This window comes from Rhinolophus sinicus, chromosome 3 (assembly GCF_057876585.1).
Source record: "Rhinolophus sinicus isolate RSI-liver-muscle chromosome 3, RSI-T2T, whole genome shotgun sequence".
Lineage (NCBI taxonomy): Eukaryota > Metazoa > Chordata > Mammalia > Chiroptera > Rhinolophidae > Rhinolophus > Rhinolophus sinicus.
Window position 1 is genome coordinate 84487418 of NC_142503.1, and position 27699 is coordinate 84515116.

Below are 27699 nucleotides of genomic sequence, written 5' to 3' on the forward strand. Positions count from 1 at the left end.
CAATCACTACCTGCAAGAGCTGGGGGCGGGTTCCTAATTCGCCGAGACCATGCATGAAAGGGCGGGCATGGCCCAAGCCGCTGCAGTGGGCAAGGTGGCGGGTGGGGCTGCGCTCTCACCCTGCTCCTCCGACGACAGGTTTTGGGGTGAAAGACTTATACATGATCCCTCCGGGGCAGCCCCGGGCAGCCAAAGGCAAACAAGCCTCGCCCGTGTCTGGGAACAGTTGTATTACACTACCAGACGTAGCTCTGAATACTTGCCTCGGATGCCAACAAGGAGAAGGAGCGAGCCCCCCAGGAAGACAACTCGAGAATGAGAGGGCTGAGCGCTGCGTGGTGTGGGTGAGACTCCATTGCAGCCGCCTCCCCGCCCCGCGGCCAGGCTGAGTCTTGCCAGGACCAGCCGCCCTTTAGAGACCCTCGGTCTCACGTCTACCATCTGGACAAAGCCTGCTTCCTCCGCAGTGGATTGAAGGTTTCATTCCAGCGCGCAACTCGTCACCCCCCCGCACTCCCTCCAGTTACCCGTTCCCCCAACCCCAGGATTCATCTTAGAAGTTGCGTGGCGGGCTAGTTGCCTCTGGTACCCAGCAGTACTCCTAGAAAAACCGAGCGGGGCAAAAGCGCAAACGCGGTCCCGAGACTTGGTCCACTCTCTCGGCCGCGCGCGCCTGCCCGGATGCGGACACCCGAGTGCGTGCGAAGATGCATTCCGCATTTCCACTGCTTTCAGGATCCTGCTTTCAGGATCAGTACAGTGAGCCGGCACCTAGAAAAGACATATCATGGGACAGAAAGAGACAACAGGCGAGCGGGAGACGTCACGCCAAAAAAAAAAGTGGGAGGTGGGACAGCGAAGGAGGTATTTGTGCGGGAGAGGCGCACGGGCAGTTTGTGCATCCAGCCGAGTTAGAACTTCCTTCTTCCCTCTCCCCTCCCCTTGGTTCTTCGGGCCTGCCTCCCGCCTCCCCCTCCCCCTCCCCCATCTCTCTCTCTCTCTCGCTCTCTCTCTCTCTCACACACACACACACACACACACACACACACACACACACACTTGTATTTTGTGTTGTCGTAAAACCCACGTGTCCAGCCGGGAGGCTGCCAGAGCGTGGAGCCGAGAAGCCTGGACGCGGCCCGAGCGCAGCAACCCACGGCAGCTCCGTCCGGAGCCCCGGTCCGCCCGCGCTCCCGCGCGCTTCGCGGCACTGCTCTCGCGCCCTCCGCGGGCCTCCGTAGCCCTTGTTCCCGGCAGGGTTCCGGGAGGCCGGATCTCTAGGGCTCTCCTCCCGCGCTACCCTAGGGAATGTAGCGCACCTGGGGCGCACACGCTCCCGCAAACTCGAGACACACGTACACGCACACCCGCCGGAGGCTCCGAGTTTTCAGGTAAGGCGAGGCTCGTCCGCCTGGGGCTGTGGGTCTTGGGCCCCCGGGACAGGAGGCTGGAGATCCCAGGCTAGGGGCGGGGGGCGGGGGGCGAGACTGACCCGCCTCCTATCGCGGGAGGCCAACGCGGCTCGGGCGCAGCGCCACTCCGGCTCGGGTCGGCTCCGGGCACCGGCTGAAGGCGGGAGCTGTGTCTTGCAGCCGAGTTCTGCGGGGAAGCGCCCTCGCTTCGACAGTGCAGGGTGGGAGCTGGCAGCCTCGGGCTGAGAGGCCAGACAGCGTGCACACAGCTCTCTCCGCGCCGCGCCGCGGCTGCAGAGTAAACTTTGCGCCCCAGCGGAGTTGTGGGCAGGGAGCCGCCGCACCGGGCGAAGCCCAGGACTCCGGCTCCAGCCGCAGGGTCTCGGCGGCCGTCCGGTCCGCGCCACTCTCACCAGGCCCTGGGCCCGGCTCACGCGCACCCTCCTCTCTGCCCTCTGCCCCCCAGCTTGAGGCGTCGGACATGCTGAAGCCCGGAGATCCCGGCGGCTCGGCTTTTCTCAAAGTGGACCCAGCTTATCTGCAGCACTGGCAGCAACTCTTCCCGCACGGCGGCGGCGGCCCGCTGAAGGGCGGCGGCGCCGCGGGTCCCCTGGGCGCGCCGCAGCCTCTCCAACCGCCGCCGCCGCCGCCGCCGCCGCCCCCCGAGCGCGCCGAGCCGCCGCCGGACAGCCTGCGCCCGCGGCCCGCCTCGCTCTCCTCCGCCTCCTCCACTTCGGCGGCCTCCTCCACCTCGGCCTCCTCCGCCTCCTCCTGCGCCGCTGCTGCCGCCGCCGCCGCCGCGCTGGCCGGTCTCTCGGCCCTGCCAGTGGCGCAACTGCCGGTGTTCGCGCCTCTGGCCACTGCCGCTGTCGCCGCAGAAACGCTGCCCCCCAAGGACCTGTGCCTCGGCGCCGCCTCGGGCCCGGGGCCCTCCAAGTGCGGCGGCGGCGGGGATGGCCGGGGCGCGCCGCGTTTCCGCTGCAGCGCCGAGGAGCTGGACTATTACCTGTACGGCCAGCAGCGCATGGAGATCATCCCGCTGAACCAGCACACCAGCGACCCCAACAACCGTACGTAGCCGCTGCCCGCGCGCTCTCTCCCGTGGCGCCGGCGCCGTCCCGGGCGGGCGCCCGTCGGGGAGGCGGGTCAGACGAGGGAGACCCCAGGTGGTGGGCTGGTCCAGGCTGCGGGTCCGCACATCCTAGAGCACTGTGGCAAAAGTTTTGTGGCGTTAGAGGAGGGAGGAGAACGGATGGGGTGGCCGGGTGGCACCTTGGGGTTACCGCTTCCCCTCCCTTATCCTCTGCTTCCCACCCCCAAGCCTTTCGGACAAGATTTGCTCCTGGGCTGGGACTTTCAGATCTCCTCTCTCCCGCGGGACAGTGGCCCGGGCGGGTCAACTACCTGCAGGGCGCGATGGGGCGACCGTAGAACGGGCTGGTTTGGCCAAAGGGGAGACATGAGAGGGGCTCAGAGTTTCTGGGGAGCCTGGATTCCAGGGCTTGTTTCTCCTTATCTCTGCCTTACTTCTGGAATTAACTGCGCCGGCTCATTTTTGGGCCTCGGAGTTGTCTGGTGGAACGGCCCGGAGCTGCTGGCTGGCCTGGCCTCGCGGGAGTAGGAGTTTTGGATGATACTGGGTCAGTTTCTCCCTGCAGGCAGGCATTATTCTTAGGTCTACTATTTATTTAAAAAAGAAAAATGTCATCTAATTAGTAAGAAAAAAATCTGTCTTCAGGGTAGGGTCGTTCCCTGCGGTTCCCACGTTCTTTGTGCACCCTGGACCCTGCAAACGTTTGCAATCCGTAGCCACGCTTGATGGCTTACTTATATTTAAAAATTGGATAACAGTAATTTAGTATAAGAAACTTACCCGCCTTGTCCCGCACGCCAGTGGCAAATACCTAAGTAAACGTCAGGTCTCATCCAGCTTCGGTTCCTATATTCAGAATTTCAAACGCTCTTCACAAGTACAGTACCATCTTGAGGTTTTGAAGCAGGAGGCTAAATGAAGACCAAGAATGTCTGTTGCTTTATATCATCATCTTTTTTGGTAATTTCAGAACTTAAGCTATGTTTACACCTAGCGTGTTGGGGTAAGTACTAAATATAGTTCCAGAGACCTCTGGAAAGAAAATTACACCAGGTTAAGAGTCAGGTTGAAAAGCAATACATGATTTGAAAAGTCAAGCACTCACCGTTTTCTTCCTCTTATTCCTTCGTCTAGCTTCTATGTGAGAAAGATTGATCATAAACGCTTATTATTATTCTAGTTTGAATAAGTCCCTTCTGTCAGAATGTCTGCCATTCCGTGAACTACTTAATTCGTTTAAAAGCAAAATACCTCCCAGTTATAGTTATTTGAAGGACTCCCAAAGTTGTTACTTTGATGAAAAAACACTGGGCGTGAGCCTCGTGATTAGGTGTATTAATCTTTTCATAATGATAGGAGAAAATTGTTCTAATGAAGCTCATTATTACTAATAAAAAGAGCAGTGATATTTTCTTTTTTCCTTTCTATAATTTGAGAGTAATGTACTATCTTAAAATGAAGGTTTCCACTTGAATTTGTTCTGCAGTTAAGAAGACAGTTGTATTTCACAGTTTCAGCAAAAATTTTAAAATTATATTGTCTTAATGGATTTCAAAAATACTTATCGCCTAATGAATTTCTTGAATGTGTTGCTTTCAAAGCAGTTCTTTAAAAATGTGAAATAAAGAGATAAATACTTTGGAAAAGGCGTTTGTTACTGCTAAGTATAAGTGTAGTCACTGTGGGCTGAGAATGCTTCATCAAGCTTGCAGTTTCTCTTCTGAATGAAATCAGTGCTGGAAAATAAACCAGCACTGCACCCCCAAAGCCTTGGCTGTGTTGAGCTCCCTATACTGTTTACAATGCAGTCTTGAGGTTCAATATATTTTCACCAGAGAAAAACGTAGACTAATCAGAGAAAGAATTGGGATAGATTCCTAATTAATATATGGCTATTTGAACCAATTTATTGTCTAGGTAACTTTTTTTCTCTAGCTAGAGGAAATGAAGTATGATTTATTTAAATTATTCCTATTGTGTATATCTTCTGGTATCTCCTTTTTGAGTCGATGAATGGACTGCTTCAAATGTGCAAAATTCAGGAGAAAAGACAGTAAAGGAAAGGAAGTCACAGTGTCCTATTAGAGTTTCACTTCACATTGCTCCCTAATGTAAGGGCAATGGAGAAGGAAAATAGAAAGCAGGGGTGGGGTAGGAGAACAGGTCTCCTGTTTTTTCAGGAAATTCTCTGGGCAAGCATATATGCACGCATTTTACACCATAGGATGTGTTTTACAAAGATGAAGTAAGAAGTGATTGAGGTTAATGTAACTAGGCACTCAAAACAAATCAGAAATGCATATTATGGGAAACTGTTTCCTTAGGCAGGGAAAGTTGTTATGTTTGTTACTTGAAAGAAAGTGAAAAACAGAGCTTCTCCCCACCTTTTGGGGGGAGGGGGTGTGAGAGGCAGGCAGAAGGGAAGCACCTATTCATTTATTACATATATATTCCCCTAGTTTCCCTTTCGGTGTTTTGCCATCTCCTTCTAAAAAAACTGGATGAAGTGACCACTCAGCATTGTTTCATTTTGTTACTTTGTATTGAGTCATTTTCTTTTTCTTACAAGGCAAAGAAAGGTGCCTCCTTACTTCTCTGTTCCCTATTGAAGAGTAACTTTTGTCTGGGATCACCAAGCCAGTAACACTGAATCAGTAACAGTAGTTTTACCTTGAAACTTTATTGGCATCTATGGCAAGTGCTATAGAGAAAGGTCTTGTAGCTCTCTTTACCACAAAAAGAATTAAAAACAGCAGAAACTATACACGCTACCCTGAGTGAGCTGTTCCAATGTATTTCTGTTATCTAACTTCATGTATTCAATTTATTCTATGATTGAAGTACACTTTCCACTGAAGCTTTAAATGCTTAGCTGCCTCTTCTTTCACCTCTTTAAAGTTGGGTGGGGAGGTGTGTAATATAATTGGGGGATAGGGCCCTTTCTTTCTCTTCTTGTATTACTGCCCTCATTTGCTGCTGGGTTGCCTGAAGCCATTGATTCCGTCAGGCTCTGTGGCAGTGGCCTCTTCTCTGGTTCTGGTGCGTTGTTTGAGACCCTGTCAGTACTCTTGGAAGGTAGGGAGAAATGGCCATGGGGGGTGGGGGCGGGGTGCACCTGACTTTTGTGTTCGTACAGAGAAGGCAGAGCCAATTAGCTTTTAATACCTTTTTTGTGAAGCTGTTCCTCCCCTGGTATCTGGCAGGGAGGCAGGAGCTAAGCCCGCACCAAGTCTCTGCCGAGAGTCAGGTCACTCAGCCACTTTCCCCGCTGGAGGTCTCTGTCTCCTCCGGGTTTCGGGAAGCCCTGCTACACGTACCCAGGTATATGAGTATGGGCTGACATTTTCTAGTTGGTAGTGCCACCCTTTCCAAGGGTTTGAGGAGCGTGGCCAGGGGAGAGAAGGAAATCTGGCCCCAATGCTGGTGTGACCAGTTGAGTGGTCAGGGAGAGAGATAAAAGAGAGCAAGTATTTTCTGACTTTCTAATCTCTTCCCACTCAGTTGGAAAACGCAGATTCTGTTTGGGAAGCTCGTGAGCCCAGTGACCCACCAATGGGCTTTGCCGCATACTCTCTTCACTCCTCCAGACCACTGTCTGCTGTCAATGGCAATGGAGCAACGTAGACTTCAGACGGGGTCCCTAGTGGGAGGGAGGCTAGGCGTCAGTGTGTGGGCTTTGGTGTTGTTCTATTTTTCTTTTTCTCTTTTCTCTCTTTTCGTGTGCAAGCCCAGCCCCATCCCATAACACACATGATTTAGTTACTTTACATCATTCTTTATCTAGCGCCCTGAAACTGAACATAGAGCCATATATTAGATTGAGGGTTAGAAGAGGTGGCGACTGTTTATTTAAGGTGATAAAATGGTCCATCAGCAGTAATCTCCATCGATATGTGCCACTAGGAGATGAAGGATGAGGGGACAAGCCACAATTAATTGCCCTATAGTTTCGTAGGAGCGAGTGGAGCCAGCCCAGACCCGTTTCGATCTCCTCGGCAGTCCCCTATTCATCATCTCCGCATTGTATATGGCGGGCCTCGCAGGGGCAGGGCCGGCGAGGTTTATCTCAGCGCAATATTCTCTCACCAGCACACACGGGCACTCCCATTTAATTTATTAATACAGTTATTGGGAGACAAATAAAATACACATGTCCTCCCCCCTCTTTTTTTCCCTCCCCCTTTTGTCTCTCCCTCTTGGTCCCAGGGCCCAGCACAGCAGGCAGCCCGGCTGAGCAGGGAAAACCCCGCGCCTCCGCGATTTGCCAGGAGCTTTAAACTCGCCTAAAGAGAGTCCTCGAGAAGGTTCCGCTCGAGCTGAGCCTCCCGCGGGGGCCCGACCACAAAGGAAGCTTCTGGGCTTCCTTTCCCGGTGGCCAGGCTAAACCTCTTCGCCTCCGGATCTGCTTCTAGACCCTCTCCGAGGAGCCTAGAAGACCGCTGCCAGGTGGAAGACGCCGGCCTGGTGGGTGGCAGGGCGCAGCTGGGGCTCCGGAGTAAGGTGGCGCGGGCCACGTCTGGCATTGTAAGAAAGCCCTTCGCTGGCAGGAAGGGGGTGAAGCAGACTAGGTGCAGGGGGACCCCAGCGGGCAGCCGGACCGCCCACCCTGTGCTTCGCCCATCGCCACCCCATCTGGCCGGTTGCGCTGGTACAGCTGGGGGAGAGTGCCGGGAGGACGGGCGGGAGCAGCTGGGGAGGAGGGTGGTGTGTGAACCCGGGTGCTGGAGCCTCCCAGCTACAGAGCTCCGCCTGCCCTCTGCCCCTTCGGCCAGCCGCCTTCGACCCTGCCGCCGGTGCCTCGGTGGCCGGCACCCAGAGTGCACGTGGCGCTGCCAGTAGGCGGCACTCCTGGGGCTGCATCACCGGGCAGAGATCAATGGACGCTGGCTCCGCTGGGCTCGGCCTGCGGGACTGAGGGCCGTGACCTCAGCAGCGCTTGTGGAGGATTTATAGTCCAGCCGTTACCGCTGCCCAAGCAGGGAGGCAGGCTTTTCAGCTGCTCTTTGGTTCCCTTGCCAGAGGATGGGTGAGGGCAGGCGAAGGCCGCAAAGAGGCATTGAGAACCCAAGGCCTGGCGTGTGGGTGCGGACTGCTTCCCTGGGTCGCAGCTCCGCCTGTGCCCACACACACCTGTCGGCCTTTCTAGACACCTTAAAGCCCTGAAACGTTTTATAGTTTGCCTTTCCTAGAAGGACAAATGAAAATACCAGAAAAAAACATGGCCTGTTTTGTCACCATATCTATTTTAGATCCATTTTCAATTACAAAAGTAATACAGGCACCTGTACAAACATTCAAACCATACAGAAGGATGTGAAATGAAGAGTGAAAGTCTGCTCTTCCCTCCGCTTGGCGGGGTCTGCCGAAGCCAGTAGGTGAACAAGTCTAACTTGATGATGCCTCCTTCCCTTATTCAGGGACCCATAAACAGGAACATTAACAGAGCTATTCAAGCTAGAAAAGGGACCATGATCTCGTATATTCCCTGACATTTCAAAGTGTCTTGCTTGGAGAATATGGCATTTCTCACAGATATAGAAACACCTTTATGAATAATAATTATGAACTTGTACAAAAACTTACCCTGACTTTAAGAGAAAGTAGGAACGTTTATTTGTCTCCTCTTTATGAATACAAATAGACGTGTATTATGTATTGCTTGGCATGGAATGCTGTGTGTAATGTATGTATTATATATCATATATGTGTAGTTTGGGAATCTAGCCCACTCTCCTTCAAACCTTTTCATGTAGGTGTTTATGGCTTGCTGTCTAGAAAACACTCTGTGAGAATGTTTGTCTGCTTGTGCCACATTTGTCAACCCCAAGTAATCAGTTACTGGTTTTAAACATCCTCACACTCCTTTGGGACTCCGGTACATAAGTCGGAAGCCAAATTTTTTTTTGTGATGGAGGTTTTGTGTAATAAAAAATAATAACATTAGGATATAACATGTATTTTGATGTAATTGGTCAACTTTTCTAACAGAATATTTTGATATAACATGAAGTGGTTTGTAAATTAAGACGACTCATGTTGGGTGGACTAATTAAAGAGGATTGGCCTTGCCTCATCTGCTGTGGACCTAACATGCATGTAGTCTTCACGATTTTGGGAGAGCATCAGCTTTTTCACTCTGCAAAATGCTACTCATTAAGTTTTTTCCAACACCCTCATAGAGACAAGTGAAACTTAAGTTGAAGAGAGCTTTAGAGAACATCTTAGAGAAAGGACTATCCATAGTGCTACGGTGCCGAGCATGCCGAGCAAATATCGGGAGTGTGCTTGCTGTCTGGGGGGCGGGAGGAGTGGTTGAATTTGGTACTTTCGCTCCTCATTTTATTATTGATGTAGTTGATGTGATGTTCTATGTTGTGGAAATGTTGGAACTTGACAGAATCTCTGGTATGAACTGTTAGGGGAGAGAATACTAAACGCTTTTGCTTCTCACCCTTTGTTTCATTGAGCCAACCAGAAAGGGAAAGTTAGTTAAACTGAAACCTGGGGTGATTTGTTTTTATTTTTATGCACATACAGCCTTTGCTTATTGTCATCTGTTTTAAGCTATTTTTGCTAAGGTGCTGAAAGGTCAACTCTGAAGTTGGGCACTAAAATTCAGGTATGGACATTATCTACTGTATTTCCTTGAAAATGAGACTGGGTCTTATATTAATTTTTGCCCCAAAAGACGCATTAATGCTTATGTTCAGGGGATGTCATGCTGAAAAATCATGCTGGGGCTTATTTTCCAGTTAGGTCTTATTTTCGGGGAAACATGGTATTTACTTATGAATTCATCCTCTTTAACTCCAAATAAGGGTGGGAGGGAAGGAGAGAGAGAGATCATTGTAATTCAATCCTGCTACAGCATTTTTGTGCTCCCCAAATAGTGACTTCAGTGAAATATTTTAATTCTATTAATTGAGTTATAAATTTGAATGTAAAATTCTCCCAGCTCTCATTAGTTTTCCTAAATCTTTAGGTTTGGAGGCTTTGGAGTCAGGCAACTGACTGAATCTTTCTCCACCACTTTCTAGTTTCTAGTCCTTGGTCAAGTTACATTGCTCACGAAACCTCAATTGCTTCATCTGCAAAATGGGAATCATGACATTTAGATAATAGGGTGATTGTTTGGGTCAAGATAGGTGCCTGGCACATAGTTGGTCCTTGGTAATTGAGTTATTATCGTCTTTCCATTCCCCATTTGTCTTGAAGATTTTATTTTCACAGTCAGAAGTTTGAGAGGGTGTATGAAGTGCATGTGTTCGGGAAGGGTTGACATGTGGATAAGGGTGGACATACCTTCCATCTAGGCCCTAGGCTCAAAAGCAGAGCCTGATACAGTTTTTACATTAGTTTGTGATTCTGGAAGAGGGGGCCTTTGTGTGATCCAGGTCCAGAGGCATAGACACTTCACTACCTGCAGAAACAGGTTGTTGCTTTTCACTTGAAAAGTCTGGGGACACGTACAAGAAGCTGTAGTCAGAAGGTCCCCTCATTCCCTGAGCTCACTGGCAGGCGTGAGGAGTAGCTGGCAGGGGAGACAGAGCAGGTTGGAGCCCTCTTCTGAGACAGGAGGCTCACATAGTCAACCCTCAGCCACTGTGAAGCAAATAGCAAAAGGAGGGGTTGAGGTTAGGTGTTCCTTCATTGAAGGTTCTTCAATGACTTACTTTGTCATAACTTCCTTGGGCGTTTCCTCTGTTTCAGCATGAAGAGGGTACATCCATGGTGACCCACCAGGACTGGTTGGGAGCAAGGCCCCGTACAGGTGCCTGGAGACCCGAGGGCGACCCCCCACCCCCAAGTCCAAGCCCTGGCGCATCTGCTGATGCCCAGCTCTCACCATCTCCTCCTGTTGGGACTCTCTCGGTATCAGGCCCAGTGCCACAGGGCTCCGTTGTGCTGGGGCGCCGCTGCTCCCCAGGGAGGCTGGGCCAGGGAGGCCGGCTTGCGCCAGCAGGCGCCGAGGCCATCTCCCTGAGGCAGGTCTGCCGGCACAGACACGGCGGCTCCGCCAGGCCCATTAATAACCCGGAGGGCGCTGAGATCCGACAGCGCAGTCGCCGCAGGCCCTGCTTCCCGCGGCCGCCTGGTCTCTTACCCTTTGAGTCGAGAGACGCTGGGCGTCCACAGCCCGGCCTGGACGTGGGGGTGCCCTCGAACGCTAGCTGCTCTGGAGAATAGCCGAGAGAGAGGGCTTTAGAACTGTTTATAACACAAGATAATCGCATTTACCCTGGGGACCAACCGTTTGGGCAGGAGTTGGGGCCCTCTCCATTGAACCATTATCCAGATCATTAAAGACCCATTACCCCATCGTTGAATTTGCTATTCGTTCCTTTTTGGCTTCTGGGAAGAGATGGCACGCAAGCATAGACACCCCTAGCCCGCCAGAACAGCTCCCCTTTCCCCACCCATCCCCACCTGGCTGGAATGCCCAGAGTGGGCACTGCAGGGCATCAGAGGGGGAGCCCCCCCCACACACGTGCTCCCTTGGTGGCTGGTATCTGGGGCTCCGGGCTCCACCCTTTGGCGTGGACTGTCTCTGGGTGCTGGGGGTGGGGGCGTGGGTCCACAGGAGTGGGAATGGCGCTCTCAGACAGGTCGCCCACCTGACCTGGTGATTTTTAAAATCTCTACTATAATTGTAAAAAAAGAGGAAAACCAAATATACTCAGGCAACCAATGTAGAATTTCTCCGATATTGGGCAAGAAATGGGCTTTCTTTGTTGCGCTTTCTTCATGGTACAACGATAAATACCCTTTGAAACTCCCAACAGAGAGTGAACCCGCGGGAATCCGGGAGAGGGACAGGGGACTAGAGACCGAGGGACGAGGGAGACAGACAGAGACTGGGAGCCGTCGGTTCCTCAGCGACAAGGACGAGGTCATAGGCACCTAGCTCGGAAGGCTTTTGGGGCAGCCAGGGTCCCGACCTAGTACTAGCCAGATTTGGGTACGGTGAATTCCGAGGGAGGGGTTCAGGTTCACCTCTCCCCCTACTCCTAGTGGCCTCGGGCCCCTCAGGGCGTAACCTCCCTTGCAGATGGCTTATCTGGGCAGGGTTGCTATTGTCTTGGGGGTTTACCCGAGGTTGAGCCGCCAGAACCGGGTTAACCCTCTGCCTTCCCTCCCTCCCGCGTGTCTCCGGCAGGTTGTGACATGTGCGCAGACAACCGCAACGGAGAGTGCCCCATGCACGGGCCGCTGCACTCGCTGCGTAGGCTCGTGGGCACCAGCAGCGCCACCGCCGCCGCGCCCCCGCCGGAGCTGCCCGAGTGGCTGCGGGACCTGCCGCGGGAGGTGTGCCTGTGTACCAGCACCGTGCCAGGCCTGGCCTACGGCATTTGCGCGGCGCAGAGGATCCAGCAGGGCACCTGGATTGGGCCTTTTCAGGGCGTACTCCTGCCCCCGGAGAAGGTGCAGGCCGGCGCCGTGAGGAACACGCAGCATCTCTGGGAGGTAAGTCACCCGCCGCCCAGCACCTTGCCACCCAGCCAGAGCTTTGGCCGGCAAAGAGCCTGGCCCATGGAAGGTGGCAACCTCGGGGACAGCCTCCCTTGTTTCCTAGAGAGTAATAGTGGAGATAGATTTCTCTGGTGTCTGCAACACCTGCAGTAAGCAGGTACAGAGCCTGGCCTGACAACAGCAACCCAACTGGGAAGGCAGGGCCTACAAGTTTCTGTGGGTGTAAGGAATCACTTTAATGAGTCTGTATTCCAGCTGGAATGGATTTGATCTGTGATTTCCCAGGATCTTGAGAAAAAGAGAAACCAGCTGAAGAGATGAAGCAGAAGTGGCTGGGCACTGGGGGTGTGAGCTAGGTGAACTTTGTGTCCTAGTCTAAACTCTTCCAATCTGTTTGTTTGTTTTTGTATACTGGGCAAGAAGGAACATAAGCATAAATCGCAAATAGAGTCAGGCTCGTTTTGTCAGATAAAAGCAATTTTGCAAACACTGAATCTGAGAGACTGCAACATGTTTCATAACTTTCAGAGTGCCCGAAGTAAGCAAATTATAGTAGTATGAACCAGAAATCACAGATTCTGGTTCTTCTCTGACAAGGTACAATGATGCAGTCTTTAAGAAGAGAAAATCAAAGCATAGAAACACTCTGAGCACTTTGAAATAACCCAATTGATGACGATATTTCAATGGCATAATCTTACCTGACACTATTATTTAAAAATAAACAACCTACTTGAAAAACATTAACTTGAGATTTCTCCCAAAGCTTCATGGTTGATTATTGAGGTCCACTACTGAAGAGATAGACCCTTGGCCATAGATAATGCCCCCATCAATTAGCCTCCTCCAACCCATGGAGTTATTTATGAAATATAAGATTCTAGAATTGTCCTTTAGGGCAATATGTAAATCTGACTGAGGCAATATAATAGAGTGGCAATAGCCAGAAAAGAGTTTCTGAAATGCCAGCAGTCAAGTTGTCATGGCCTTCGGGCTTCGATAATGGGTCATTTCTATAGCTTGCGCCTTACACTTGGCTCAGTGGCCTGTCAAGGTGATCATTTTCACCATGAGCTGCCTCATATTCACTACCTAAAACTCATGGGACTCAGTAATCCACTCGTATCTTTGCTGAGCACTCAATCTGGCCAGCCCTATGTTAGGCCTTGGAGACACATTGTTGTGTTTTGAAAAACAGACTCTGTCTCCAGAACCCTTACATGACTATTGGCAATGGGGTGCTGTGGCCTGTGTCTGCAAAGCCTCCTTTGATTGGGGGAGTGGGGGGGGGGTAGGTTAAGTGTATAAGATCACAGCCTAGGTGCATATGGGCTACATGCCCTGTACCCAGGCTCCCAAGTTCCATTTCACTCCTAAACTATTGTTGGAAAACAATTTTACATCTTTAGTCTTTCGAGATAGGATTCTTGAGTGAGGCATGTTTATTTTACCAGATAGTGCTTTTATTTTTTTAAAAAAACAGGAATTTTTATAGGAAAACAGGGCAGGAGAAAATGCCTTGGTAAATAGAGGCAGGTTCGCAGTTAGAACTTTTGGATAGAAAAAAATGACAAGTGGGAAATAAAACGTGTGGTTTTGAAATATTTCCTAGTTGGTTTTTGTTTCTGACTAATTAGCTGTAAGCTTCCATGTGGTTTAAAGTTTATAAAACACTTTCAGGCACTTTTCATGTTCTAGTGGTATTATTAGGAACTCTAATACCTTACATTTAAAGGTCTGCCAATACTTTTCTGAGGAAATCATAAAGCAATTGTTCATTGGTACAGATTTGCTCAATCTGAAACTGTTGAAACTGAACACTATTGCCCTCCGATGCTTCTGGGTTGGAGTGCCAGGGGAGAAAGCCCCACACGTGAAAAAAAATCCTATTGTTTATTTTTTGTTTGTTTTTCTAAATGGCCTTGGATGATTGGGATGCTGTCAAGAGACCACTACACATATAGAATATGATTCTCTATATATTAATACTGAAAACTATGGAACATTTCTTTTACACCTTTACACATACTTGATGAAGTTAAAATTCTCTTGTAGTTAAGAGACTGGGGAGTTTATTTAGTTTTTTGTTGTTGTTGTTGATACTTCAGTACACATAAAGTGAGTTTTACCTGTTTGGGTATGTTGAGTGTGTTGCAGGTAATGGTATATGCTTGAATAATCTACAGGTCCCTTCTCCTAGTTCAGGACAGTCTATTTGTTTTTATCATCTGTAAGAACAGTTGGAATAATGTATGATTAGATTGAAGGGATATTAAAATGCACTCATGCAAAATGTATCAGTCTCCTGGGAGATTACATAAAATTTGACTGACTGGGGCCAGGTAACTTAGTGCCGATGTCTATTTATAAGATAAAACACTTACTTTAATAGGTTTCAGATTTTTGTTAGTAAAATTATTTTTAAGATATGAAGTATGAGTTTATTTGTAAGCATTATGATTTATTATTTTATGAAACATGACTATTTGAATTAAGTTATATTTATAACAAGATTCTAAATGTTGGATTGTTCTTTAAATTTTAGTCTTTCCTTTTAAACCTAAATTCTATTGTGAAAAATTTTTAATCATTTTATTGTTTGTCTTAGAAAGAATCAGTAATTGGAATACATTGTAGGTCTATAGGAAACTTTTGGCAATAATTATTTAATGACTCATGTAAAAATTATCCACTTTTAAAACATACTCTTTTAGATATCTTCCAGAATATCAGATTGACATAAAGCAGATCTTTAAAAAATTAAAAGCAGTTGAATCGTGACTATTTCATTTTAAAAGTCAACTGTAATCGTTTCTCTTCCTCACATTTTTTTCAAGTCACTTGCTGATGAAGAAATGTCTTTATATTTAGAGTTCAATACTCAGGTCCTGATGGATCTTACCAGGGTTACTTATCTTTATTTCAGTACAATAAATGGATTGCTAATCTTTTTCCCGTCACTGTTTCCAAGTAGATGATGGATTTTTGTTTCGGTTTACAGTTCATTGTTTTTAGTATGGTTGTACTTTATTATACACATGAAGGCTTATTACAGGAAAAAATCAGATTCACCTTAGTTACTCCTTCTGTTTAAAAATTAAAAACTATTTTCTTTGTAGAAAAATGACTTTTTAATATTTAACATACATCAATCAGCTCTGGAGAGCTTGTTTGATTGGTTTATAAGTGTGCTATCATCTTTTAGTTAACATTTTCTTTGTGTATAATCCTGGTTCTTAAAAATATAGCAATTTAAAGAAAGTTAAATATCATTATATTATCTTCAATATGTTTTGACTCTTTTGGGTGTTTTTGAGAAGTTCCAAGAGCTTTTCTGTTTCATTATTTTTTTTTTTTTAGCAATAAGCTAAGGTAACTTTTTTTGTACTTTGAGGAGATTAACAAGCTAACACCTAAATTATTCGCCTTTTTTGGCCAATTTCTTTAAGAATCAGAATTTTAATGTGTTTAACAAAAATAATAAATTCAGATAGTTTAAAACAAAAACATTACAGGGTGGATTAAATAATAACTTGCCTTGCTTACATACATTTATTCTAACAAGACTTGGATGTATGATATAGTTCTAGCTCTTTGGACATAATGGGAAAAATCTTTCTGAATGTTTTGCAAAGAAAACCTAGTCTTTCTCAGCAATTAGGTCTTGTTGATGAGAGTGAGATAATTTTATCCTAATGTGTTTTCTAATAAAGAAGTGAAAAGGCACATTTATTCCGACATTTATGAAAACATTATCTCAATTATTAATGTGTTCTTTTCCCTTGAGATAAATTAATCTAGTTGCACATGGTTTCCCCTTTCTGCTTAACATCAGAATTTAATATGACTGGACCTGAGGAATGTACACAGTGTATACTTAAAATTCTACTGGAATAAAATACGGAAGTTTAAAATAAAGTTACAGTTTAAGATAGGCTACAATTACTCAGGTCTTTCAACTCAAAGTCTGATTTGACAAGAAATTTTAGCAACAGTGACAAAATAAATTGCACTTATTGTCATCCGAGAAAAATTATTCTGCTAATTGAAATAATGTAGTGACTTGTTAGGATTACAGTCAAGGTACTACAAAGGGATTTAATTTTACAGAACCTTTCTTCTCTTTGCCCGAGCAAATTTGAGTGTCTCATTTTCACCTGCACTATGTGGAAACTTTCATTATTTTTCTTCAGAAAATCAAGGGGGATAATATGGTCCTTTTTGTGGTTTGATTTTGTGCCATAATATTTTAGATTTAATAAGAGTTTTGCTTTTAAGCAAATGGTCTATTTTTCATCATTACCATTTAGCTTAGGTCAAAAGACAGTAATGAAAACCAATATTAAAAATGTATTACACGTGGCTAAATGTTTATATTTCAAAACCATCACAGGTAATTGGTACTAGAAGGAAATAAATTGATTTTATATTTTAAATATATTATGTATGTTTCTATAAATGACCCAATTCCATTTATAATACTGTACCCATTTGTATCTATTTAGATGTTGAAAAAAATCATTTAAAGTTATTTTAAACTAAATTAAAGAAAATTTTAGATTAAATTAAAATCATTAAAAAAATTGTTACAGTGATAATACCGTAACAATATGCTCCATATTTTGCTTTACAGAATTTGGCTCATTTTGGCTTGATTTATCAAAACACCAGGGGATAGAATTATGTAGCTGTCACAGTTATATTGAAGTAAAAATTGTGTTTCTTAGTAATTTATCATTTAATATACTGGACTGATTGTCAGCTTCGTTTTGAGTATGCCGATTTTATGAAACACAAATAATTTCTCCTTTAAAATAAGCCATAGTAATGTTACTATTACGTTTTAAATTATGCAGGGTAACAGCTGGTGTAGCTCTTTGGCTTTGCCTCATTTGATTTGAAGATGTCTTTTATAGTGGTGCCCATTTGATAGAGTGTGAGCATTTTGTAGTTTTACATAAACTGTAAAACCATCTGCTGCCTCTTGGAATGGTTTCCAGCATTGTGTTGAAAATCAAAACTTAGTATTTAAAGTTGGCTTTGAAAAGGTCCATTTAAAGTCTTGGTCCTTTTGGCTTATATAGTCCCCTGCACAGTGCCACCCTGGTGTTCTAAGTCCAAAAATGACTCTGCTTTAAAAAAATTGGTAATAGCCATTTGGAAATTCTCATGTTAGCGAGCTTTAATCCAAATATGCATGTGACACTACAGTGCTTTAGTTGCAAATAGTTTGTAAAGAGTGATGTGTTCTGTATCTGCAGGACTATTTTTCTCATTAGTCAGTTCAATTTATCTTGTTTACAGATTTCTTCTTTTATTGATAGCATTTATCCATATAAAGAAAATAATTCAAAGTATTCCATAACTGCATATTTTCTTACATCATATTTATTTTTTTTATTTTTTCATACTGACTTAAAAGTGAGTTAGAGAAATTCAAATCAGAATCTCAGAGAGGTTCCTGGACAGATGAAATCCCCCCATCCCAATTACTGCATGGCAGCAAGTGATCTGATGAAAATGTGATTGTGGTAACACTGGGCCTGAGAACCTACAGCGCAGCCTTTTTATTTCGCTGTGTCAATTAAGGCAGTTTTAATTATTTCAGTAAATTTATTGTATCACGCAGAAATCACTTATAGTTGTGGTATAATATTAGGGGTTTTAAAAATTGGTATATGAAAACTGTCTGTTATTTAGCTGAGGAATCATGTCCCACAATATCAAAAATCCTCTCTTTTCAGAGGATGGATGTGATACATTCGTAGTGTGGGAAAAACGTTTTGCCATTTTAAAGAATGTCGTGCATAGAACCACTTTCAGTCTGCCTTGCTCTCTTTCTTTCTTTTTTAGAATCATATATACTCCACGATTTCATGAGTTCAGACATTCCTTGTGTATTTACACAAGAAATACAGACTCCGCTATAACTACTTAGCATAAAAGCCAGAGCAGAATATACTTTTCCTTGTAAGCATTTGCCACCTCACTCAGATAAGTTACAGAATTCCATTATCCAAATTGTTACACATGTGTGACAGAGGTTGACCTTTCGTCATGTCAATCCTTTTTGTGTAGGCCCCAGGCTCCAGCCTAATGGCTCAAACCCTGATTTACTCACTGTAATAAGGGCAGGAGGTCGAGCAATTGTCAGGCTGCCTGTTCGTACTCTTCTTGGAGCCTGGTTGAAGGCTGTTAACACAAAGCTTTTCAAAGTGAATTTACAACCAGCACCACTGACAGAGGCCAATCAGTGCACCATAAATGTCAGGTTAGTGAGATTGAGCAGTAAGTAAAGTACTGACAGCACACTATTGGCTGGAATCAATTGGCCAAGGTTTAACTGAGAAGAACATTCTATGTGTGGTGGGCTTAGGGAAAGAGCTAAGTGTGCAGCCTCGGTTTCCATGTGGAGTCTGCAGATTTACCTGGTAGTGGGAGCAGAAGGGTTGGGACGTCACCCATTTGCTTTCATGCATCCAGAATCATCCGTGTTGATGTGCTTTCTGACCTGGGAGCTGAGAGTGGCCGAGCCTGCTGACTCTGAGGCTTGGTGGTAAAAAATGGCCCAGCATTAGAAAGGAAAGAGAAAAACTATTACAGTATGTCAGGACTGGGGACACATCCAGTGCATTACAGTTCAATGGAAGGTAATTTGTTCAAATTCCAAAACTGAAACGGATTTATTTACATGAAGGCACAGACACGAATAAACCCATTCTTTTGCTCTTCTTCTAAGGCTTAGCAGTGTGAAACTTTCATAGAAGTCACTAACGAGTGATTATGGGTTGAGGGTCTGAATATCCATGAGATGTGGTTTCCCCACCAGACGGAATGTTTTTATCATTTTGTGTAATGACAGCCTGGACAACAATTCATTTAGCTCTGAAGGCATCAGCATTAAAATGGAAGAATCCATTAAGATGCTGTATGCAAGGGTTTATAAATTAGGCAATTTCCTTGATTATTGCAATCATTTACAAAATTGATTGTTCCAGTGTGGTATAGACAGATTTCAGCAATGATCATTGACAACAAGCACATTCTGTGAGCTCTATACGTAGCTGCTGGACACTAAACCAGGTCACTGTTCCTCAGGCTCCCTGCTGTTCTTGGTCTCAAGGTCAGGCAGACTTTTGTAATTATGATGTTTCAGTTGTCTTCAGAGGAGACCCACCTAGGCTGTGAGGGTAGGTGCAGGTTGTTTTAAAGGTTGTACCATTGTTTTTACATTTTAATCCTAATTTTGGAGGAAGGTGTTGATAATCCTGATATGCTTCAACTCAGCAGCACAGATTTTGAGAGGATGCCAATTTAAGAGGGAATAATTTTTGCAAATTGAAGCTATAAATATTTGTTTGATTGAAAATCTAAAAGTCAATAATGTGTTTTATTTTGGTCCTTAGAGTTCTAATTATCTAATAGATGTATCTTCCAATCACTGGATTTTAGGTCAATTAATTCTGGAAGCCATAATAAAGACATTGTTACAAGTGTGAAATGCTCAAAATGCTACAAATTTTCCTATACAAGAATGTACACAACAAGTCCACTTGGGGCCTTAATGACTAACCACAAACCACAAAGTTGCCTTTATTCCTGAAAGATCAGATATGGGCACGCCAAAAATGGCTGCAGAGCGCTAGCCAGTGAAAGTTAGCCTTGCGGTTCATGCTGACTATTATACAAAATAACAGACGTTAGACATTTATTTTTAATCATCATTTTGTTTTGAATCATAATTTTCCCTTTTTGGAGCTCTCACACCAACTGGAGCTTGAAATAATAACACTTTAGAAAATTGTTTAACGCTGTTGGGAAGGCCAAACTTTTTTAGTTTGTCCTGACTTGAATGTATAATAATTCGATCTCAAGGTAGTTCTTTGGTAAAAGGGGAAATGTTATGTTTCAGGAAATTCTGTGGCTTCATGGCTCCTTGCATGTTCATTTGGCGATGGTTGCTTAACAAGTCAGAAGTTCATTTGTATTTTTAATTGGTTTTAAAATCACGATTTCAAAATTCAGTGAAAAGGCAATATTTTCACTTGTCTCAGTATTATCTCATTTTTATTTAAAAATTTTGCAGGGTTTCTGGTTTCTGTTAAGACTTAAAAGCCATGTGACTGGATCTGTCTTGGGTGAGCTGTGAATGAGGCACTCAGTATTACAGATGTTTTTGCCAGTGTCCTTGTACATTTATTTAATAAACCTAACTCTACTGCATGCAATTGTGAAATAATGATATGGGATTAAGCCCATTTTATTAAAATGAACAGTGCTTTTCACTCTCTGTGGTCATTTTAAATTGAAGCTGCCTCAGAGAATGAAGTGTCTTTTATAGAAACATTCAGTGTAATCTAATTCTGTGGAAACTTCTTAAGTGCTTTTTAATTGGAATCAAATTAAATGTAATCAAATCATGTTTTCAGTGTCTTGTAAAGCAACAAAACCTCAGTGTTGTTAGCACACTTGGGAATATTAATGTTTATCACAAAAGGAACAGCACTAAATTCTCAGATATTCATGCAAACTCCCACATAGTAGATAGCCCATCAATAAATTTTAGGTTAGAGTACGGTGCTTTCAGAACCTGTTGTGTCTGTCCCAAACTAATATTAAAATTCATTTGTGGTATAAAAAATTGCACACATAGCTCCTGCGGTAGAGAGTCCTGAAACATACTGGGCTACTGAGGAAAGCACTTAATTTCAATTTATTGCAATTAATTGCAATTTAAGATTTGACCTGGATAATCTACAAAGTGGAAACTGGGTAATTATTAAGCTTTAAAGTAGCAGAAATGATCTTTTCTATTAAAAATAATTAATGCTCATAATAAGACATTCAAACTATATAAAAGTATAAAACAGTGGTAACTGTTGTTGATGATTTTTTATAATGGCCTTTTAAGAGATGACTAAGTAATATAATACACATTTATTTCATTGAATCACAGTGTTGGTAAAAGATACTTGCACTATCTCCTTGGTGCTGCAAAACCCATTTATTTTTTTCAAAACACGTTTTTTTAAAGCAGCAACCAATGACACTGTTTTCATAGGCTCTCCTGCAAATGTTTAAATTTGGCTCACCCATGAACAGATTTTGATTTTGTGTCTAGTCCCGTTCTCCCCTCTCTGTATCTTTCCTGGTGGGAAATTTCATTAGCAATCTACAAAGCCTACTGATATTATAGAAACACTTCTACCAATAATATTCATATGTTTTATAGCACATGTCTTTAATAAGACCAGAGCCTTTTGGGGTCTATAGGGAGATTTTAATGCTCTTCAGAGAGGAAGGAGAAAATTTCTGTTTTTCTTTTTACACATGAAGGTGTTAGCAAAAAAAAAAAAAAGGATCAGATCTCTTTGAAATGCTTTTCTAAGTAGCAAGACTAATTTATCTAGCTGTATGTGAAACGTCAGTGAAACTTCTTAATTTCTTTGTACCTCTATTTCTCCATGTGTAAAAGAGAGTCATACTGGACTGCTATGTGAGTCAGAGAGACAATATTTATGACTTTTGCATAACAAAAGAGATTTTTCCCTTTTTCAATTGGGATTTCAATAGTAAATTTTAAGTCTCTAGTGGACTCCGCAGAGTAGTTATAAAGAATTTCATTATTGGTCAGTTAAAAGAAAAGATTATGTACAGTGGACACACAGTTCAGATTTAATTACTTACTACAAAATCAGGCTTAAATAATATTTAAATGCAATTTTTTTAATGCTGCTTATAAGTAAGAAAAGATTACATGTTAAAGGGATACCATAAAACATGGATGGAAAAAAAATTGGATGGCTTTAATTTCTAAAACTATCCTTCTAATGGGGGGCAAAAAGGGGAACTACAAATACGGGGCACCTAAAGAACATTTCTTAGATGTACATGATTTCAGTAAGTGAAATCCCTCTGAATCTGCACAGCAGAGACTGACTCACAATATGAAAATGTGAGGGCAATGACTTAGTAACAGAGAGAAAAATCAGAAGGACCGCACATCAGGAGCAAATCATTAGGTAGGATTGACACTGGATTTTGAATTCTCAATAGAAAAACATCTCAATGCCAGGCATATTGTGGCTTGTCAATAAATATTAAATGATAACAAATCAACGTAATGGCACATTTGCCACTGCCTCCCAAAAGGTGTGTGCAGCTGGGTGTGAACCAGTGAAAACCGATGCGCGTCGTACAAAATACGAATGTGTCAGTGTTGACCCAATGAAAAGCAAGAATTTCAAGTGAGTCTGCAGTTGGAAAATGTTGGATGGAAAAAGAAACAAATACCAAAACGTGTCATAAAGAACAAAAGTTTAGACTAAACTTAATATTTTTTCTAATATATATTTGTTTCCTATTAATCATTTCTGTTACGGTATCTGAAGCTTTTACTTAGATGGGAATGTAAGCCGGGGTGATATTCAAAATATTTGACAAACAATTGAGCTTAGACCCTGCCCCATAAACCTGGATGCCTGCAGTCGTTTCTGTACTCCACACGCAACATGTCAGCTCCGACTCTAGGACAGCTAGTTAAGCTTTAGCAAAGCTATTAAACAAATAAACAGTAAGAATAATAATCTATGATGGGTATAAAGTTTCAGTTTTGAGAGATGAGAAAGTTCTGGAGATTCGTTGCACAACAATGTGAATGTACTTAATGCTATTAAACGATACACTTAAACATGGTTAAAATGATAAATTTTATGTTACATATATTTTATGACAATTAAAAAAAGAATAATAATATTATCAGTGATTTTTTCCCCCCTCTAGCTCAGTAATTCTTCAAGTCTAACGTATAGGTGCAGGGAGCCGAGCAAAATGCAGTCTGGGGACCTGCCCCTAAAAGATTCTGGTTTGTAGTCCTGCATTGGGGCCCAGGAATCTATTTTCTTAACAGATGTCTCCTGTGGTCCTTGAGCTACACTTGAGGAAACAGGATGCCAGTCTCCACTTTTCTCTACCTTACTTTGGTGCTTGTCGGCTTCCTTTCCTACTTCTTCCCTTGCTGGCTACTCAAGCTCACCTGCCTTCTCTTCTGCTTCAGTTCCACACCTCGTCTGGTCTGGTCTCGTTACTGTGTTAATTCTAGTCTCAACCATGCTTTCATCCTCGCTACACTTTGTCTAATCTCTGCCCATTTCTACTGTCTTCCCTTACTGCCCCCCTTCCAGATAGATAGATATATAGATAGATAGAGATAGATTAAAGAACTACTAACAGTAAAATTGACTTCCCATGACTTTCATCTTTTCTGTATTTTGGAAGTTTACCAGGCCATCGCTTCTCGGCCTTTTGGCTAAGATCAAGTGTGGAAGTTTACCAGGCCAGGCGTAAGGAGGCAGCCAGAAAGGCAGAAAGCTTTACACTGCATGTAAACTGCAGCGTGTAATTAGCCCTGAGTAATCACGGTGTGCTTCAGGAGGAGGTGGCCTACTCGAAGGTATTTGGGGGTCTTCACAGGGCCTGAGTTCCAGCTCTCACTGGGTCTGATCTGTGTGACTGCGAGCAGACACCTTCATTCCCTCAGCTCTTACTAGTGCTACATCCCACTGCACAGTCCTCCGTTTCTCCTGCCAGCCCCTTTTCTGCAGTCCTATATCATATAGAGAGGCCATATGCTCCTTGCATGACATGTGCATTTGCAGTCTGTAAATTTTCCATATGCCAGCTTTATCTGCAAATTTGCTGGTCTTTTTCTGTTTTCCTCCTGGGCTTCCCATTTCTGCCATTGACGGAGGTAATCTGTGAGCATGCAGCCTGTTTTCTGATCTTACCTTCTCACACTCAGACAGCTCACCTGTTCTTATTGTTTCAATTGCTCCCTGGGAGGGATGGCTCTCAGACTCCATTTCCCGCCCTGATCTCTCTTAATTCATATCTCCTCCGTTGTCTGTTGGACACCTCCATTTGGATATCCTGATATTGTTTCAAATGGAGTTCACTAACTGCCCCCACCCCACATCTCCTCAAATAGGCGTCTCTTTATCCTTAACTTACAGTGCCCTCATAGTCCTTTTTGGCCTATGAGCCCCACATTTTGGAGTTACTGTAATGGCTTTTTAAAATAGTGTTATTCCAGCCGCTAACAGAGTATCTAGCACATAAAAGGCACTTAATAAACACTGTTGATCTGATAGCAGTAATAAGAGCTAACACAATTAAGCTGAGACTGTGCCAGGTACTCTGCTAAGAGTTTTACCCGGGGTTATCTTAATTCATCTTGAGAATAACCCAGTGAGGCAACGACTACTATTTGCCATTTTTCAGATAAAGAAAGTTTTCAGATGAAAGCACAGCGAAGTTAAGTAACTTGCCCAAAAATGTATGCAGTAAAAGTAGGATTTCCACGGAGGTGTTAGGGGCTGTAGAGTCCTTGCTATGAACCAGTCTGTTGCTGTGCTGCCCTGCCCCTCCATCCCCCCACCCACTATCAGACCTGAACTCCCATTACATTATGGGCCACCGGTATCTGCCACAGACTTCTCCATGCAGTTGACCCTGGCCTCTGAACCTGGGTGTGACCTCTCCCTCCTTGGTGGACCCTGCTTTGGTTTCTCAGACCCAGCACCCCACATAGAGCTTCACAGAGGCCCAGAGCTCAGGCTCTTGATGAGATTAGACAACCACTCTGTGTTCCAGGACTGTGGGCTCCACATTTATTTTCCCAGAAATGTAAACTCCCCAGCCTTCAGAGAAGCCCATTTATTGAGAAACCACTGTGCATGAGGCATCATGCAGGTCGCAGAGCTGGGCACGACCAGCGTAGGACCACGCGGAAGTCCAGTTGGAAAGAGTGTGCAGAAGTTCTTTGTGCGGTGCATGAGAGGAAGGGGTGACTTACTGCGGGAAGGTCAGGGAAGGAGGAGGAATTTGACCTGGGGACATAAATGGTGAATACAGGGAGCCAGGGCTGGGGTGGAAAGACAGGGGTCAACCCCTCGTCAGTGGAGCTCCACAGTCCTTGCAAACCCAGCTTTAGGCCCCTCTGCTCCTTCATTCTAACTGCTTCTTGCTCTTTACTAAAGTTTTACTAATTTCCACTGCTGTTATGAAGCTCAAGCTGTTTCTTCACCTGGAAGGCCCTCCCTTCTTATTCTGGTCAACCTGTATCTTTTACTTTTTCAGAGTCACATCTCCCAAGAATTCATTCTGGGCTAATCCCAGGTTTCCACATGCTCTTTTCTCCAACCATCCACTTGACAATTGTGGACGTTTTGCTTTATTAACCGATACTGCAGTGTCAGTTACTTTGATAAGCTCATATTGAGGACATACGTAGACTGAAAAGGCTATTTGTTTTTTATCTATAATTCAACGTTGAGTGGGTGCCCTGTATTTTTATTTGCTCAATTTGCTAATCCTATTAAGGGGACAATTGAAGAGAGACCTGATCGAAAAAGGAATGAACCTTGTGACTGTCACGGAAGTCAGTGTGCTGGAAGCCCAGTGAGTTCAGAGGAACGTGGTAGGATAGGTCACAGGTAGCAGGGGTCAGATAAATTAGACTGTGGGAAAGACTGCGTTTATTTTGAATAAGTAGAGCATGAGCGAGGAGAAGTACAAACTGATCGCTCTGGGTGCTGGGTGGAGAACAGTCTGTGGTGGGGCAAAGGGGGGTGCTGTTAGGAGGAACTCAGAAGACAGGATGTGCTGGAGAAACAAAGGAGGAGCTGTGAGCCTCTAGCTGTTACTTGAATCCATAGGACCACTTGAGGTCAGCTTGGGTGTTTGGGTAGGCAGAGCTTTGACTAGAGGAGAGCTAAGATGGCGCCCTATAAATCCTTGTGCATTGGATCTGGATCTGTAGGTCGAATGTGGAATAAGAACCATGTAGTTCGGCACGGTTTGGACGCCTCATCTCGTTTCTCTCCTCTGCTAGTAACGGGAACATTCCTTGCTGTTGCCTGTATGGTTGACATGACAATGAGGCAGTATCGTGTCACCACTCCTATGAACCATGAGGCCATCATGTGTTCCAGGTGAGGTCTATACTGTAATCCTTCCCCAAAGAGAGGGATGCTTAATCTGACTCGTAAATCTTCTACCGAAAATCTCATTTATCTCCTCTACTCAGAGTGCGGCATCTCACATGCTCTCTTGCATTTTTCACAATGCTTCTTCTGAAGTCTTTATTTTCTGAAGATTACAAAGGCTACATGTATCTGTGAAAGGGAATTTGGAAAATGCAGAAAAATATTGTAAAAGGAAAAGAAAAATGAGCTATAATTAATTTGGTGTCATTCTTATTGCAGTTAGCATTTTCTCTTAATATATAGCTGAAAACATGCTGTTTGCCGCATAAAATTATAAACATTTACCTCATGTTGAAAACTCTGTGTGTATGTAGCCAATAAAAATTACTGGCTATATACTATTAAAAAATGTATTGGCTTTATACTCTTCATATGGTTGAATCCAATTGTCGGATGTTCGTGTTGATCTTCCCTCCTTCCCTCCCTCTCTTCTTACTTTGAAAATGTTACTAATCATTTGATATTCTGAGTGTGTTGGATCATGCTTGCCAGAATACCTGCAAGAAGAAGCACACACAGAGAAACTCCCTTTGTACTAACAACAACAAGACTAAAAAGAACAGCAAACATTTGTCCATCACTTTCTAATTTGTAAGAGATTTCACAACCAGCTCACTAATTTGGTGGCTGCAGCCTCTCAGATGCAGGGCGCGCTCCATCCTGCCTGGTGCGTGTGAGAGGGGGAAGCTGGATGGGGAGGCTGCCTGCTCTTCCGCACACGGCCCGGAGCTGGCTCTTTTGACCTGTATGCTCCGGGGGAGCTTTCCATCTGTCCAAATGTTAGCCTGGAACTAAACGCCTCCACACAGTGATGAAATCCCGAACAAATGTAGTGACAACACTGAACATAAGGCCTTAATTTTTTTCCAATTGCTTGCATTTACAGTTAATTCAATTTGAATTAAAAGTCACCTCCGTGCGAATGACTCATCCACTCGTTATTATGAGCTTTGTTTTCGAAAATGTACAAAACAGAGAGAAGCTGGTGTGCAAACTGTGCATAGCCAAGGTAATAATACCGAACTGGTTTCCAACTGAGAAATTTGTTTCGTATCCTTGCACATCTCGTATTCCAGATTTGGAGTTCCACAAAACAATGGAAATATCTTTGAAAAGCGTGTTTGGACCACTGTCCACAGTGGCTATTGGAGGGGATAAATATGCAAATCAAACTTAATTATGTAGCAAAGTGAAACACAATTTTTTTCGCTATTCTAGGACATTTTGCTCCGGGGCAGCCGAAACCCTTTTCCAAGTGCAGATCTTCCTGGATCTAGAGGGGCAGATAGATTAGGCCTTGTAGGTTGTGATGAAAGGGAGGAAATGGTTTTAAAAGCAAATGACTTTCACACTGGATAAAAGACTGGAAAGAAACAGGAAGGAAATGTCCAGAAAACAACCATGTAAATAGATAATTGTTGAAATATTTGGATAATTTTGAGAATAAATGCAGGCTAACATTTTTGGACAGTGAAATCAGCTTTTCATAATAACTCTGTCTCCCAGCCAGTAATTTCCTTGTTCTCCCTAATTTACTTCACTCGTCTGGAGCTGGCAAATTCCTGTGTTCCGTACCTCAAACCAACTGGCTTCCCAGCTACCATGCTCTGGAATGAGACTCGTCTTGCCCCCGGCTTTTAGGCACAATTGGTTCTCGCCCCCCAGCCAGGGAGCTCGG

General features: G+C 44.3%; 1 protein-coding gene across 2 annotated transcripts in view; it reads left to right on the forward strand.

Moving 5' to 3' along the window:
• The first annotated feature begins 1004 nt into the window (after positions 1 to 1004).
• Positions 1005 to 27699, forward strand: part of PRDM6 (PR/SET domain 6) — a 96279-nt gene continuing 69584 nt past the window's right edge. The window contains exons 1-3 of one of the 2 annotated variants that reach the window (XM_074328556.2): positions 1005 to 1391; positions 1879 to 2482; positions 11663 to 11970. In XM_074328556.2, the coding sequence (XP_074184657.1) occupies positions 1894 to 2482; positions 11663 to 11970 (897 nt within the window). In that variant the 5' untranslated portion in view covers positions 1005 to 1391; positions 1879 to 1893. Of the gene's footprint in view, positions 1392 to 1454; positions 2483 to 11662; positions 11971 to 27699 lie in introns of those variants that run through there. The other variant, XM_019728038.3, reaches the window with a different exon arrangement.